Genomic DNA, 16620 nt, shown 5'->3' on the forward strand with positions numbered 1-16620 from the left:
ATGATTTCTGGAGCTAGCACAATGGAACAGCTGATTCCATAGAGGACACACCAAACCAATGCAGTTGCATTGGTGTAACTGAAAGGAGAATTCGCCCCAATGTATTCGTAGCACTTTGTCCATGGACTGCATGACAAAGGCCTTGTCTACACTGCCACTTTACAGCGCTCAGGAATGTGAAATAACACTCCCCTGAGCGCCGCAAGTTTCAGCGCTGTAAAGTGGCCGTGTAGACAGTGCACCAATGCTGGAAGCCACACTCCCAACGCTGGGAGCTATTCCCCCATGGGGGTGGGGGTTTTTTTTAGAGTGCTGGGAGAGCTCTGTAATAATAAACTGAATTTATTTTGCGCCTTTGATCTTCCCACTTGCACTCCGTCCACTATCTAACTGGTAAGTGTAACTGCGAAGATTAAATCCTGATGAGCAGTTCTCCTATTGACAATACTTTTTTTTTTTTTTTTTTAAATAAAAGGAACCCGGCAATAAAAATGTCCTAATTCCTCCAGCCACATGTGGTAGCTAGGATAAGGCAAAAGTAGAGAAAAGAAATTATACTGGTAAGAGATCTGAGATTTGCTACTGTAACCTGGCTTTACAGGTGAAAGGATTTGACAGTACTACCAGTGAAATCAACTGTAACACTTTAAACATTGTCAGAATGAGCTTTTCCTTAAAACCTGTGCCATAAACAAAGCAGGTACTCACAGAGCAGAGAACAGAGATGTTGTTGGCTCTTGTATGGAATGACCACATCACTCATTCACATGATTTGTGGCATAGGCGCCAATTTCTACTGGTGCCGGTGGGTGCTCTACCCCGCTCTGTCCCCGGCCCTGCCCCGACTCCACCCGTGCCCCGCCCCCTCCCATCCCATCCCATTCCAACCCCTTCCCCAAAGTCCTCGCCCCAACTCCACCCCCTCCCTGCCCCTAGTCCGACTCCTTCCCCAAATCCCCACCCCGGCCCTGCCTCTTCCCCTCAGCACGCCACGTTCCCACTCCTCCCGGAGCTTGCTACAGCTGTTTGGTGGCGGCAAGTGCTGGGAGGTAGGCGGAGGAGCGGGGACATGGCACGCTCAGGGGAGGAGGCAGAGGAGGAGGTGAGGTGGGGTGGGACAGGACGGGGAGCTTGGCTGCCGGTGGGTGCAGAGCACCCACTAATTTTTCCCCGTGGGTGCTCCAGCCCCGGAACACCCACAGAGTCGACGCCTATGATTTGTGGCTCTCCCACTCACAAGTTATCCCAGCCAAACTGTGTTAAGACAATAAAAGTCAAGTAGGTGAAAGAAAAGGGGCATTATTTAAAAAAAAAAAAAAAGGAAGATCCGGGTTCTGCAAAAGTGCATCTGCTCTTCCACCTGCAGCTACTGCAGGTGCTTGTGGAAATCAAGAAAATATACATCTGAACGGTAAGTTCTATGCAATGTTGCTGTAGCCATGTTGGTCCCAGAATATTAGAGAGACAAGGTGGGTGAGGTAATGTCTTTTATTGGACCAATTTCTGTTGGTGAGAGAGACGAGCTTTCGAGATCACACAGAGCTCTTCTTCAGACTTAACAGAAACACTGGATTTATTACAACAATCTATAACCCACTTAAATCACACACCCCCGCCAGCTTCCCCCCATGACTGGAGAGGTGCTAAGGGGCCACTTTACACTGAATGGACCCTTGAAATATGCGTTAATTAGTTATGCTAAATAATCTGTTCCGTCTTGTATTTAGCTGTGACACTCGGAGTACATTTCCCAGATTGGAAGAAGCGCTCTATGGAGCTCGAAAGCTCGTCTCTCTCACCATCAGAAGCTAGTCCAATAAAAGATATTACCTCACTCACCTTATCTCTCTAATCTCCTGGCACCAACACGGCTACTACACAGCTAAAAATGAGTTAGGCACCCAGCCTGCACAGGTGCCTTTGTAACTTGCAATAGGTGCCTCGCTGCATATTTAGGCGCTTAAATACCTTTGTAAATACGGCCCTTAGACTTTGAACCTGCAAACTGCTCCACAGGTAGACCCCCTCTGCTCAAAGGCCCCGATTCAGCAAGCCATCCCTGTTCCGCACCGCACTTAAGCATAGGCTTAACTCCTATTCCCTTCAGTGGAATGTAAACATTTGCTTAATTGATGTGTGATGTTGGGGCCCCAGTGAGCCCCACTGAATGGGGCTCTGCATTGGCACAGAGCAGCTTGCAGGATCGGGGCCCATGGGTAACTGTGCATGAATTTCTGCAGTGCATGCCCATAGCAGTCGGGAATTGCCTATGCACCCAGGGATGTGCTGTTGCACAGTGGTCTGCAGCTTCCATTTTTGAAAATGTAACCCACACTGTTCACGTAGCTACACCCTTCCAGGGGAAAGTAAAAGCCAGAACAGAAAGGTAGACCTTTCTGAGCCCTGTGTCAAAAGCGTGGAACTGTGCTGCAGTTTCTTTACCATCGGAGGTGTCATAAGGGATAGTTGCGCAGAAAATTCTATGCAAAGAGATAGGACAGTAAAGAAGAAAAAAACAGAGGAGAAAGCAAAAACTGGATTCCCTTAATATTTTTTGATGTGTTGTCATTTTATTACCAGTATGGGGAAACATATGTAAACTCTGCACAGTACACATGAGCTGCTTTTAAACTTCAGGACCAAAAATACATGTTGTAGAAGGAAAACTCTGTACTATTGTGTGGGAAGAAAATGCCATGTTTTGACTCTTTGTGTGTTAATTAACTAATAAAGAAAATATCATCCGGGGTGCTAATTATTAGGAGTAGAACAGCCCACACTGTGAATTTGGCTTCTGTAGCAAGTATTCTCTAGTAACAGAGCAACATTTTAAGGAAGTCATTTTAGTTTAAGTGAAATCATAATGAACAGCATGAATTGGGGAGGGGAATGAGTGCATCCGATGAAGTGAGCTGTAGCTCACGAAAGCTCATGCTCAAATAAACTGGTTAGTCTCTAAGGTGCCACAAGTACTCCTTTTCTTTTTTCTTTTTACGAATACAGACTAACATGGCTGTTACTCTGAAATCTATTACTATGAATTTTCTGCCTTTGACAAAGATATTCATGAATGACTAAGTGTTTGGGTGCCCAGCTCCAAGCACCTTAAAGGGTGCTGATATTCCAAGGGTGGGTGCTCAGCACTTTCTGAAAAATTAGCCCCCTTTAAGGCTCCCCAGGATGGGCACCCAAAAAAAAAATCACTATTTGCTTTTGAAAATCTTGTCAATTGGTCCTTATGTTGTACGTTACGTTATACACCACAAATAAATGGGGACAATAGAGTGGAATCCCAACCTTCAGGATGCCCTGGGGAATGGCCCCATTAACAGGACATGCAGATTAACAGAAGGCACTATCTACACTGCACATCCTATGCTGGCCTAGCCCCCAGTGTAGACACAGCGTGCGCCGACAGAAAGAGGAGTCCTGCCAGTGTTGGACCACCACCTATGACATTGGCTTGGAGCAGCATAGCACTCTTGTGGTGTTACAGCTGCATTAGGGTTACCATATTTGAACATTCAAAAAAGAGGCACCCTGGCCCTGGCCCCGCCCCAACTCCAATCCTTCCCCACCCCCATTCAAACCCCTTCCCCAAAGTCCCCTCCCCAATTCCGCCCCCTCCCTGCCCCATTGGACCCCTTCCCCAAATCCCCGCCCCGGCCCAGCCTCCTCCCCTGAGCGCGCTGCGTTCCCCCTCCTCCCCCTCCCACCCAGCCGTGCGAAACAGCTGGTTTGCGGTGCAAGCACTGGGAACTAGGTGGGAAAAGCGGGCACTCTCTTGAGTGACCAACATTCACTTTCTTTCTCGAATGATCGACTCTTCTTTGGGGAAAAATAATAAAAAAATCCCGGACATTTTTTGACATTTAAAAATTCCTCCCAGACGGCGATTTAAGAACCAAAAAGCCAGACATGTCCGGGAAAATACGGACGTATGGTAACCCTAAGCTGCATCTACAGTGGAGGGATTGTTAGTACACTTATTACCAGGGTGTGAGGCTTTCTTCACATCCCTGACCAATATAGCTATGTCAGTACAAACTTTATGTTTAGACAAGGTCTAAATAGCACTGCCTCTCTCAGGGAAGCTTCAGAGTCCACTGTCACATGTTTCAGAGGTGTTACTTGAGAGACACCAAGAGACAGGAGGAGACACTATCTATGATAGCAACAGGAGAGGTGGGTGAAATTTTTCAGGTGAAACTTTTGGTGAAAAATGCAGATTCGGGTCAAGTGAAACATTTTGCAAATTCACCAAATTGTTTTTATTTGAAACAACTTTTCATTTCAAAATTTGCTTTAAATTTTATTTTATTTTTAATTAATTAAAAACCCTTCTTAAAAAGCTCTAAATCAAAACAAATACCTTCCATTTTTTTGGAATTGCTGGCAAATAAAAAAAATCAGTTATTCACACAGTTTCTAGCACCAGAGCTTGTGTGAGCTGCATGTGCTGCTTTGAGACTCATAAGATGACAGTAAAATGAGTGAAGTGATTGTGTGAGAAGCAAAATAGAAGGCAGCAGCAGGAACAGGTGTAGCAGACCATGTGTCCCAGCAAGAAATCAGCCAATAATGGAAATATATTTTCTTTGCATATTCATCCTAAAACCAGTTCAGGCTGCCTAAAACTGGATCCACGCAACAGCTCTAGATAGGTTTACATTATTTTATCTGAACCAGTTTTATAACTGCTTAGAAAATATCTCCAGCATAAACAGGCCTTATGGAGCCAAGATGCCAAGTATAGCAGGATGCAAACTTTTCTCACAACTACAGTTCAAAACAGTTGTAAGTTCTTTAGGGAAGGAGGGTCTTTTTGTTCCGTGTTTGTACAGAACCTAGCACAGTAGGGTCCTGGTCCACGACTAGGGCTCGTAGGCGCTACTGCAGTACAAATAATATATCATGATGGTGGTGCCCAAGCCTGCTCCTGCTGCAGTGCGTGAGAGTTTTTGTCATTCATTACCATGGGAGCAGGACTGAAGCCGCGGAGAGCCCTGGCAAACAGCCGGGTTAGAAGGTACTTGGCTAATGTGGGCAAATCACTGCCACTGAAACTAAAATGAGAAACCTCAGCTACTACATCTGGCCATTTCTCCTCGGGAAACGGGCCTGGCTCACCAGACCTGCCAAACGAGGAGATGGGCCTCGAAATTTCACCCAAGAGAGAACACGTCATTCGTGCGACACATTGCAGTTAGCGTACTAGATTCCCATTACTCACCGCTAACCAGATCCTTTAGCGTCATCGGGGTTCCCACTCTGTACTAGCCACCACCAACCCCACCCCTTCATGTCCTTATGCCTTTGTGCCCCCCGTGATGATTTCTCCTTCTCTGTTTTGCACATTGACCTCTCTGTGGCCCTTGTTACAAAATCTCACCCTCCCCCCACACACACACACCGACCTTTATCCCTTTATGTTTTTGTTACAATTCTTGGTTTCCAGAACAGTTTAGTCAGTGTATTCCCACTCCCCACCCCCATAGGCCCCTCTTTTCTTTTTTGTTCTGTATCACTATTTCTAGTGCATTCTACCATATTTCTTCCTCCTCCTCCTTTTGTTTGTGTATTCAGCCTTCTTCTTCCTCCTGTTTGTTTGTTTAAGCTCATTTCATTTACTCCATTTGTTTTCCCCTCCTCATTCCTTTCTGTTGTTCTCTAACCTAGGGGTGCCCTGGTTTTGATGCCTGGCCTGCCCTGGCAGTGTTTAAATTCTCCCATGGTGGCTTAGATACCATGTTGGTGGAGGGCCTGAAAGTGCCTAACATATAAATAAATAAAGAGAGACTGACAAATGATCCCAATTAAATGCCAATACTCACGATACACTATTCTCAGTATCCGACAGCTGACAGAGAGAGATGCTAGCAAGACTGTGTCATGAAGACAAAGGGCTTAATTACCTGAATTTGCAGATGTCACACATGTACCAAACCACATCTACATCTCATAAAGCTGCCCACATGGCATTACATAGTTAATAGTCAGCTCATGTATTTTTCAGTGCTTTTGCCTGCAAGATGATGGGGGTTAGTCATTGGCTGGTACATTTTCAAAAGCGTTCCGCATGCAGCCGCATCAAAAGACAGATTATGGTAATAGCTGCAAACTTGCCAGCAGAAATCTCAAAACGTTTAGGAGCAGCAAATGAAAAGTACTGCATCTGCAGTCACAATCACTTTGTCTCCATCACATCAGCCATCGGCTCATGACCTTGGGTCTAAAAACCTGCCTCCAAATGCAAACGCCGTGATGGTGCCAGGCCAGCAGAGGCTGAGGGTCACCCTGAGGAAATGTGCCTTGTGATCTCTATGCTAGCACCTGAAAAGGGATCTGGGCTAATTACTGTCTGTCATGTTTTCCCTCTTCTATATCCCTCAGGTATTGTCCGCGCCTCCAGCGTATTCCCCATCCTCAGCACAATATTGCTATTACTGGGAGGACTCTGTGTCGGAGCAGGAAGGATTTACAACAGCAAAAACAACATTATCCTCAGTGCTGGGATTCTGTTTGTTGCAGCAGGTACATTCTTGCCTGAAACGTATTTATTTAGTAGCGTCTCCTTTCTAAATTGGAAAAGCAAACACATAGACAAGGCTCAGCAGATAAACCACTCCCGCTGTATGGCTGCCTGCAGTAGGAGCTGTGATGTGCTGAGAAGCAAAGGCTGGGATTTCTAAAAGAATGGCACCAAGTGCCCAAAACCCATTGAATTGGAAAGTGGAGGAAAGATGGTCCAGTGTTCATGATACTAGCCTGGGACTTCGGAGACTTGAGTTCAAATACTTGCTTTATGCAGGCTTCCAGTGTGACTAGTTCAACAATTTACCAAGGATTGTGGTGGATTGTCCCATCACTGACAATTTTTAAACCTAGACTGGATCTGGATTTGGGGAAATTCTCTGGCCTGGGTTATATAGAAGGTCAAACTAGACAACCATCATAGAACTTCAGGGTTGGAAGGGACCTCAGGAGGTCATCTAGTCCAACCCCCTGCTCAAAGCAGGACCAAATCCCCAATTTTTGCCCCAGATCCCTAAATGGCCCCCTCAAGGATTGAACTCACAACCCTGGATTTAGCAGGCCAATGCTCAAACCACTGAGCTATCCCTCCCCCCATAACCACAATGGTCCCTTCTGGCCTATCTCACTGGGGTGTTGTGAGGCTAAATAAAATTAAAGGTGCTCAGATACTACACTAATTGGGACCACGTAAGTACCTTAACTAGACAGCATCTAATTCCCTTGGGCTCTTTTGAAGTCTCAGCCAGATGTGTAACCCTCCACATAGCTCATTTTAAGGACATTTGTCCAAATGGCCCTACAGTGTTTAGGATACATAAATGTGGTTTGCTGCAGAGGGAGATGGTCACAGCAGGACAGGAGGAGGTCAAATACTGTTTCTTAAAACCCCTTCAAACTGCACCAAGCCTATAATCGGAGACTGGAACTGGCTTCTCAAAGCTCATTGCCTTTCACACATAAGGATTCTGAATCACAAGTCAGAATTAAAAGCCAGCTAGTAGTATTTATAATTTGTTGTGTTTAGAGATTGAGGCCAAGCAGGGAAGACGGCGAGGGAGACTTGGTCAGCCAAGGGACAGAGATATCTCCCATAAGAGCCTCAATGGTTTGTGGCTTGATGAGGATTTTTCCACGGATTTTAATGAAGCTTCTCTTTGGCTCTTGAGTGTGCAATGGTTTTTAAAATGAGAGTTTCCACTCAGCAGATGCGCTTTCCACATTCTGTCCTGCTACCAAATAACATGTCCTCTTCCAACATCTGTGCACAGCAGCAAAAAGAAGAGCATAGCAGCTTACTCTAGTAATGGGCCCTTTAAAATACATGTATCAATGATAAAACACATATCCACTCTCAGCAGGAAGCTGGCTAACGCATCTTTTTGCATGGGATGCCATATCAAATGACAGCAGAATGTTAGTATCATACCATGCAACAGATCCACAAACAGCACAAATGGGGCTGCTGTCCATGGAAGTATGGGAGAAATCAGAGTTAAATCCAAATGACCACAGAAGGTTCAAATGAAACCATCCCCTGCTAGCCATGTTTGAAATCCAAAATCACATTTTGCAAATGGTCCCTATGTTAGAGGCCAAACTTTGGCCACACTAATATGTTGGAGGGGCTAAATTCAAGGCTTGGAAAATGAGCCTGTCAAGGTTCCTTCCCCACTCTGAACTCTAGGGTACAGATGTGGGGACGTGCATGAAAACCTCCTAAGCTTACTTTTACCAGCTTAGGTTAAAACTTCCCCAAGGTACAAACTATTTTACCCTTTGCCCTTGGACTTCCACTGCCACCACCAAACATTTATCTGGGTTTATTTTTATTAGGAAAACATTGTTTGGAAACGTCTTTCCCCCCAAAATCCTCCCAACCCTTGCACCCCACTTCCTGGGGAAGGTTTGGTAAAAATCCTCACCAATTTGCATAGGTGACCACAGACCCAAACCCTTGGATCTTAAGAACAATGAAAAAACATTCAGTTTCTGAAAAGAAGGATTTTAATAGAAGTAAAAAGAATCACCTCTGTAAAATCAGGATGGTAAATACCTTACAGGGTAATTAGATTCAAAACATAGAGAATCCCTCTAGGCAGAACTTTAAGTTACAAAAAGGCACACAGACAGGAATATCCATTCTATTCAGCACAACTTAATTTCTCAGCCATTTAAAGAAATCATAATCTAACACATATCTAGCTAGATTACTTACTAAGTTCTAAGACTCCATTCCTGTTCTGTCCCCAGCAAAAGCATCACACAGACCGACCCTTTGTTTTTCCCTCCCCCCAGCTTTTGAAAGTATCTTGTCTCCTCATTGGTCATTTTGGTCAGGTGCCAGCGAGGTTATCCTAGCTTCTTAACCCTTTACAGGTGAGAGGATTTTTCCTCTGGCCAGGAGGCATTTTAAAGGGGTTTACCCTTCCCTTTATATTTATGACAGAGCCAAACTTAAATTGCATTGGATGCTTACACCCATCAACTTCAGGCTGCCTGAAATCTGCAGCTGGACCCAAATGATGGAGTCTCAGCCCTTCTCAACAAATGACAGTGAGAGAGATTTGAGAAGTGAAACATACCTTGCAGCACACAAGTTGCAGAAATAACATGCAGGAATAAATACCTTGGTGGTGCATTTTATGAATATGCTAGTGGATTTCTAAGAGCACAGGGGCTGAATGAACATAGTGTGGGCATGCGCGAGCTTCCTCTCAGACTGCCAGGGGCTTCCGAGAGCTCCCTGGATACTTACATAAGTCCCAGCAGTCTCTGATACACATAAAGGAGCACACTGAACCTCATCATCTCCAGCAAGGTGTCTGTGTTCTGGTTTGCCATTGCCCCTGTGATTTGGTACAAACGGAGCAGATGGCACGCTGCATATCAGCCCATTTGGTCTGTGTTTCATGGATTTCCTTCACACATTTTAAGCTCCTTCTTCACTTTTAAAATGTGAAATGGCATCGTATGATTCTACTATAAATTGTGTCTAGCATTTTATAGCACACAGGGCCAAATCCAGCTTGCCTTATGCACTCCAAACTTCTACTAAAAGCAGGATTTAGCTCCCAGACTATACACAGAGCTTTCGGGATTTGCCATTTCCCATCAGATGACTAATAGGTGGGGGACCAGGTGCGGGAGGGATCCCTTTCTGTTCTTTTTCCCAGGAGTTCAAGGACATCAACAACTTCATCTGAGGCAAATCTCATGAGACAAACTAAGTTCTTGAAGCATTTTAACAAGGAAATCCTGGCAAGGCACTTAACCTAATGAGTTCTTCCTGGAAGTGAGATTTCACTGCCCTTCATCTAAGGCCAGTAACACAAGTGTTTTACACTTTGTTAAAGACATTAAAATTAGGTGGCCATGTGGACTCTGAATCAGGCACCTCTCACAGCCAAGGTTTTTCTTTGCCCCAAGTATAGTGTCAGAAAACACCGCCTGTGATATTAAGTATGCAGCATTTAGATGAAAATCCATCAAGGTGAAGGATAATTTATTTTGATCAAGGTGAACAGCTTTAGCCCGGGGCTCACAATGTATCTTTATTACCACTTCTGAATATTATAAGGCCATTAAACCTCATTAGCCAGTTCTGACTTGTCACTGCTCTGTCACCATTAACAAAGAACTATGGACCAGTCCTGCTTCATCAAAGTTAGTGGGAATATGCAAGCAACTTGTGAGACTGTGTGACACAGTGGACAGGCCATTGGCATGAAAATCTAGAAATCTGGGTTCTGTTCCTGATTCTGCCCTGCTATGTCATTTGGGTAAGTCTCAGTGGCTCATTTTCCCCATCTGCAAAATGATACTTTTCTTCCTTTGTGAAGCACTTTGAGATCTGTGTATGAAAAGTCCTACATATCCCTGAATCAAATTGCACTGAAGTCAATCAAAATATTTCCACTGACTTCAATGAGGGTTGGCTCAGGCTTTCTAAGAGTTATTATAAACATTCAGTGAGATCATGTCTCTTGTTTCCATTAGATATTTTTATGCCTACCCACTGACAAACTTTTTGGTTTGTTTTGAAGTTTATGACTGCTAATATATTGTTTACTATAAATAAATGAAATCTTGCCTTGTAGCAATTTTAAGTTTTCAGATCTAGAGGGCAATTTGGTTTGAGTTTCTGCCTTCCCACTGATAAAGACTAATTTTTTGTTTCTTTTTCCAGGACTAAGTAATATCATAGGGATCATTGTCTATATATCCAGCAACGCAGGTGACCCAAGTGATAAGAGAGATGAGGACAAAAAGAACCATTACAACTACGGCTGGTCTTTTTACTTTGGAGCTTTGTCTTTTATTGTGGCTGAAACCATAGGAGTACTGGCAGTGAACATTTACATTGAGAAAAACAAAGAGTTGAGATTTAAAACCAAGAGGGAATTCCTTAAGACTTCTTCCTCTTCCCCTTATGCCAGGATGCCAAGCTATAGGTACAGGAGAAGGAGATCCAGATCAAGCTCCCAATCTACAGAGCCTTCTCCGTCTAGGGATGTTTCTCCAGTTGGCATGAAGATTGCCAGTTCCATCCCTATGAATGAAATTTCTATGTACACTCTGTCCAGAGAACCCTTGAAGGTTACAACTGCAGCCAGTTACAGTGCGGACCAAGAAGCCAGCTTTCTGCAGGTCCACAACTTTCTTCAGAAGGAATTTAAAGAAGGACTCCACATCAGTATGGTTAACAGGAGAACAACGCCTGTCTGAAGGGTTTGCTTTCTCTCTCTCTCTCTCTTTTAAAGTGTCAAAACAGAATGGAGCCTTCAAAAAAGAGAAGGGGCAATTTATAATCCTTCTCAAAACAGAACTTGTGCTGGGATAGCAAATGGAGACCTTGGAATACTGGAATGGCCTAAAGATATTGTACATTCATAGCTGTTTTAAAAGCTATTTGGAGTTTGTTTCATTAAAGTTCCCGGTGTCACAAGAAAGTGAAAGCAGCTCACGTCCCTGCAGTTTTGTAGTGTATACAATGTGTCGGAGAAACTGGAAAAGAGTTAGCTACCAGGGCGTTTTACAGAATAACAGAAGAATTGCAGTGTGATTTTTTTAAATAAAGTCCCTTAAAATAATTATAATTCATTGCCAAATCCAAAGCGTATCACAAACAGAGCTCTTCAAAACTACGATCCAGTTTCCTTTCACACAGGGAAGAGGGAGCAGAGGTCTGTCTCAGAAGCAACTGCCTCCTCAAGAAAATAAAATCTAGAAGGCAAAACTATTTGCAGCCAGCCTGTGCTACTGAACTGTAGCACGCCAGTGTACCGCGTGTTGCAGCATCCTACAGTGGGCGAGCAACAGCGGTCAGTACTGCCTCCACTGTTAGATCCCTGTGCAATAGAACCAAGGAGCTGATGGAGCCAATGCAGATGAAGCAGTGAGCATAGGGTGGATGCATCCTAAAATCATGAAATGGTGCGGGGTTAAAGCGCAAGCTGCTCCAACGTATTGGCAAATATCATTTCTTGCCTAAAGTTTAGAACACTTGAATCGTCTCATTGCTAATAGACCGAGTGCCTGATCCTGCCAGGTGCTGAGTGCTTCCTGAATGTACAGGGTGCACCCTACCTCTCAGGATCAGTCTCCTATACACTACGCGTTGCAGGAACAGGAAACAGCTGGGCCTGCGGGAACCAATAACTGTGAAATTGAAGATTCCGCAAGGGTTGCACATTACTTTTTTCTTGACGCTTCACAAGTGCAACACTCATGCTAGTGCAAGTTAAGGTATCTAGGCTACGTGTGTAAGAAAAGGGAAAGCTAATCCACTGATCCAATATACTATTCGGAGTGGTGAACATTTCTGCAAAATGCGGACTTATAGGTCATGTAATGACAATTTTAAAAGATAGAACAAAAATAATTGCAGTTTACTAGATATTTATTAAACTTTTTATTATGAAGAAGCACCCTGGGGTGCAAGTTGCAGTTGTTTTTATGCCGAAACTGTGGTTCGAAGTAACATAATTTATTCTGGAATGATGGAATTCACTAAGTGCAGAGAGGCCCACAGGACACTGTACGTAACTTACGGTGGGGAAAAACGTGGATTTGTGGGTTTTGGTTTGTTATTTGCTTTTTTATGATTTTTCTAAAAAGGGCTGAAATATTTTCTCTTTTAAATTCCTATTTCATTTTTACATTAGACATTGTGATGCTCTCCTCAGGGAAGGCGAGTATCCTCTCTAAGCCAACAGGCTGGAGTGTATTCTGCCTCTTTACAGCCAGCGGATTTGATAATTTCTATGAATGTCCAGAGAGAGGAACTGGACACTGCAAAGCCACATTCCTGTGGAACTGGAGTTCACTGAAAGTTACCTGCAAGGCAAGATTTAAACTAGCACAATTTCAAGGCGTTTCCTGATCAGGCAGACAGACTGGAGTGACAGGGAGCTCTCACACAGTTTAAGGGACCCTGAGGAGAGCATCAAAGACTTGTAGGCTGGGATTTTCAAAAGACTCTAAGGGCTTGATCGAAAGATAATTGAACTCAGTGGAAGTCCTTCCACTGACTTCAATGGGTTTTGGGCCAGGCCTCATGGAAGCTAAGGATCCAGCTCCTTTGAAGAGACCAGCCCTAGGTCTGGTCTACTCTACAGACCTATAGCGGCATAACTATGAAAAATCCACACCCCATAGCGACATAGTTGTACTGACCTAACTCCCCATGGCAGGAGAGCGTCTCCCACCGACATAGCTACCGCTTCTCGGGGAGGTGGATTAACTATGCCGACAGAAGAGTTCTCCCCTGTTGGCATACAGCATCTTCATTAAAGCACTGCATCAGCGCAGCTGCATCAATGCAAGTGTTTTAAGCGTAGAGTTGCCCCTAGGTCTTGTCGACCCTGAAGCCTCTATGGTGAATGGTGGATTAATGAAACAACATCACATGAGCCAAAACTGTGGAAGTTAAACACCTGAGGGTTGGAGTCCTCAGGCAGACTGTTTAAAATGCTTTGTTTGTGAACCCCTACTTAAAGTCAATGATTAAGTGATATTTTACGTAAAGGATGTCTTCGTTAAAGGTTGAACATCCCTTAATCTTTCAACTAGAGCACAAGCGTTCCCTGTAAACTTGAGCTGAGTCCTGCAAAAATCCAGGAGGAGCTGCCTTGACATTCCAAATGACAGGAATTAAAAATAAAAAAACCAACAACAAAACTCACAAACAGCTCAGGCCTTCTCACACCATCACAAAAAAGGAAAATCAGATACAATCCCAATTTTTAAAGAATCCTCTCCTTGTCCTCTTTAAATCCCATTTAGGCCTCAATCGAGCACTTAAAGACATGCTTAATTTTGCAAGTAATCCAATTTAAGTGGATTGGTGCATTAATTCCTCTTTAAGAGTTTATGTGGCTCTAAAACTCTGCTAGGATTCTTGTTTAAGTCCTCTGTACTGGGGTGAATTTCACTCTGAGAGCTGAATAGAATGGAATGTAGGGAATTCAAAGCGTATACATAGCTGTGCTTTATTCTATGGCAAGGCATTAAAGGGAAAGATATTAATAGCTTTTTTAATTTTTCAAATGCTGATTTGAACAGGAGGGAAAATTCTTATCTACTTTCCAATACAGAACTTTTTGAGGAAGAGGGATGGGTGGGAGTAGGTGGAATTATTAAACATCTTGAAGAGAATTTTTTACATAAATCTTTATGCTTTCAAACAATAAATTTCCTACCTTTTTGAGATTTCTTAATAATTAAAATCATTTTATTAGCTATGATAGAGGTAGAAAATCACATTAAAGAAAAGCATTCTGTCTCAATGTGTCATACTAAATGCTTATTAATTTACACCTATTATAGTCAATGTATTTTCAAGTACAATTCCCCAGAATTGTTTCCTATTGTGTTAATAAAGTAACAGTTAGAAATTAGTCCTCATTTGTATTTGCTGTAGTTTAAAAAAGTCATTCCCTTTCAAATCAAGAGTTAGATGTAGGTTGTCCGGCGGGCCATGTGCCAAAGGTTGCAGATCCCTGTACTAAACTCATGGCCATTGAAAAGAAAGCTGACAGTGTGAAGGTAGTTTTTGGTTTGGTTTGTTTTTTTTAAATCACCTTATATCAGTGACTGTTTGAAAACAAAAACTGATTCAGGTTGAAGTATGAGACTTTTTCTAAAGTGTGAGTCAAACTTGCAGAACCACGCATGTATATTTGTACTGTACATCTACACTGGGTCCACAGAACCTCTCAGCTTCACGGGGCGCTTCTTAGCAACACAGCTGTCCTAGCTTTTGTTTTTATACAGGTCATTTGCCCTTAGAACCTAAGATGTTGTGCCAATTTCTGGCATTATTTAGATCTCCATTCTCTAAGAACAGGGGCACTGAGCTCTGGGCATGTAGCCCTGGAGTTTTTTGGGTCATAAGCTGCCACCCATATTCACACTGAGTAGAGTTGTTATGGAAAATAGAATTTCAACAGGGGAACACTTTGGTGGGATATGTAGTCTGGCAAGAGAGCCAGGCCCATAGGGCAGAATAGGGGCATGAACAACCTTGGACTCCAACTCCCATGAGTCACTAGGGAGTATCAGGCAGATGTTGCGATATATTAATGTTTCTCTTTGGTCAAACTGAAATAAAGATTTCATTTCATTTTGAGTCCCCCCCCCCAATGAAAAACTCTGCCGAAGTCAATTTTTTCCTGAGAAAAATTTTGAGTAAGGGTTTGGAACAGCTTCCATGTTAGGAGAGATTGAAAAGACTGGGGACTGGTCAGCTTAGAAAAGAGATGACTAAAGGGGGCAGAGATATGACAGAGGTCTGTACAATCATGAGTGGTGTGCGGAAAGCGAATAAAGTAGTATTATTTACTCCTTTGCATAACACAAAAAACACAGGGGGGGTCACTTGATTAAATTAATAAGCAGCGGGTTTAAAACAAACATAGGGAAGTACTTCTTCACACAATGCGCAGCAAACCTGTGGAAGTTATTGACAGCAGATGTTGTGAAGGCCAAAACTATAACTGGGCTCACAAAATAATTAGATACGTTCATGGAGGACAGGTCCATCAATGGCTATTAGCCAAGATAGTCAGGGATACAACCCCATGCTCTGGGTGTCCCTAAGCCTCTGGCTGGGGAAGTTGGGATTGGATAACTCAATAATTGCCCAGTCCTGTTCATTCATTCTGGAGCACCTGGCACTGGCCCGTCGGAAGACAGGCTATTGGGCTAGATAGACCATTGTTCTCACCCACTATGGCCGTTTTTATGTTCTTATGATTTTGACAAAACCTAGTTTCCCAACCAGACAATGTTTCATTCAAAATTTTTCCACCAGCGTGCTGTTGAGTAGTCTTTTACTCCATGAGTAGTCCCTCTGAAATCAGTTTGACTACTCTAGGGTTAAGGTAAAACACAACAACACAAGGTAACAGAATCTCCTATTGTTTTATGTGTGGACAGTACTGGGCACAATGGAGCTCTGATCTCTAGGATTTTTAGATGCTACCCCAGTATTATTAATAATAATAATAATCAGGTTGTCTGAAATAATCCTAGCCAGAAAACACAGCATTCAGTATTAACCGACAAAAAAAGCTACATGGAGTTATTCATCCATCTCTTCCTATTTCTCATTCCAAACAGAATAGGGATGAAAATAGCAGTCACTTCACATGCTGTTTATATTTAGTAATAGAGCATTTTAGCATTTCTTTTTCTGTTCTTTCTGTATAGGTCACATATCCACAAGGGCTAATGTGCCATGTCCCTTGAGGTTATATTTCTGTCTGCAGTTCTAAAAGTATTATTTCCAATGTGCATCAGTTCTGCCCATATAATCACAAATACGTATACTGTACTTACTATTATTTTTAAATAAAATGTTTTAAATGTGTGGAGAAGGTATACAGATTTTAATTTACAAATTCCTTGGGCTGAATACTTATAAAGTGTGGGTTTTCTGGTAAAATGGGTATATATTTTTAATCTTGTCAGTATCCCTGTAACTAGAAAGAGTCTAACCCAGGAGACTATTTCACTGGGTAATGACATAGACTCTTATCTCATCAGTTCCAGTCCCACTGGCCAACCAGATCCAATCAGATG

General features: G+C 43.1%; 1 protein-coding gene across 1 annotated transcript in view; it reads left to right on the forward strand.

Annotated features, from left to right (window-relative positions):
• CACNG4 (calcium voltage-gated channel auxiliary subunit gamma 4) overlaps nucleotides 1-16406 on the forward strand; it is a 61482-nt gene extending 45076 nt beyond the window's left edge. Inside the window, exons 3-4 of the mRNA XM_074971006.1 lie at nucleotides 6394-6534; nucleotides 10724-16406. Coding sequence (XP_074827107.1) covers nucleotides 6394-6534; nucleotides 10724-11262 — 680 coding nt within the window. The 3' untranslated portion in view covers nucleotides 11263-16406. The remainder of the gene's footprint in view (nucleotides 1-6393; nucleotides 6535-10723) is intronic.
• Nucleotides 16407-16620: the final 214 nt, after the last annotated feature.

This window comes from Natator depressus, chromosome 14 (assembly GCF_965152275.1).
Source record: "Natator depressus isolate rNatDep1 chromosome 14, rNatDep2.hap1, whole genome shotgun sequence".
NCBI classification, from domain to species: domain Eukaryota; kingdom Metazoa; phylum Chordata; order Testudines; family Cheloniidae; genus Natator; species Natator depressus.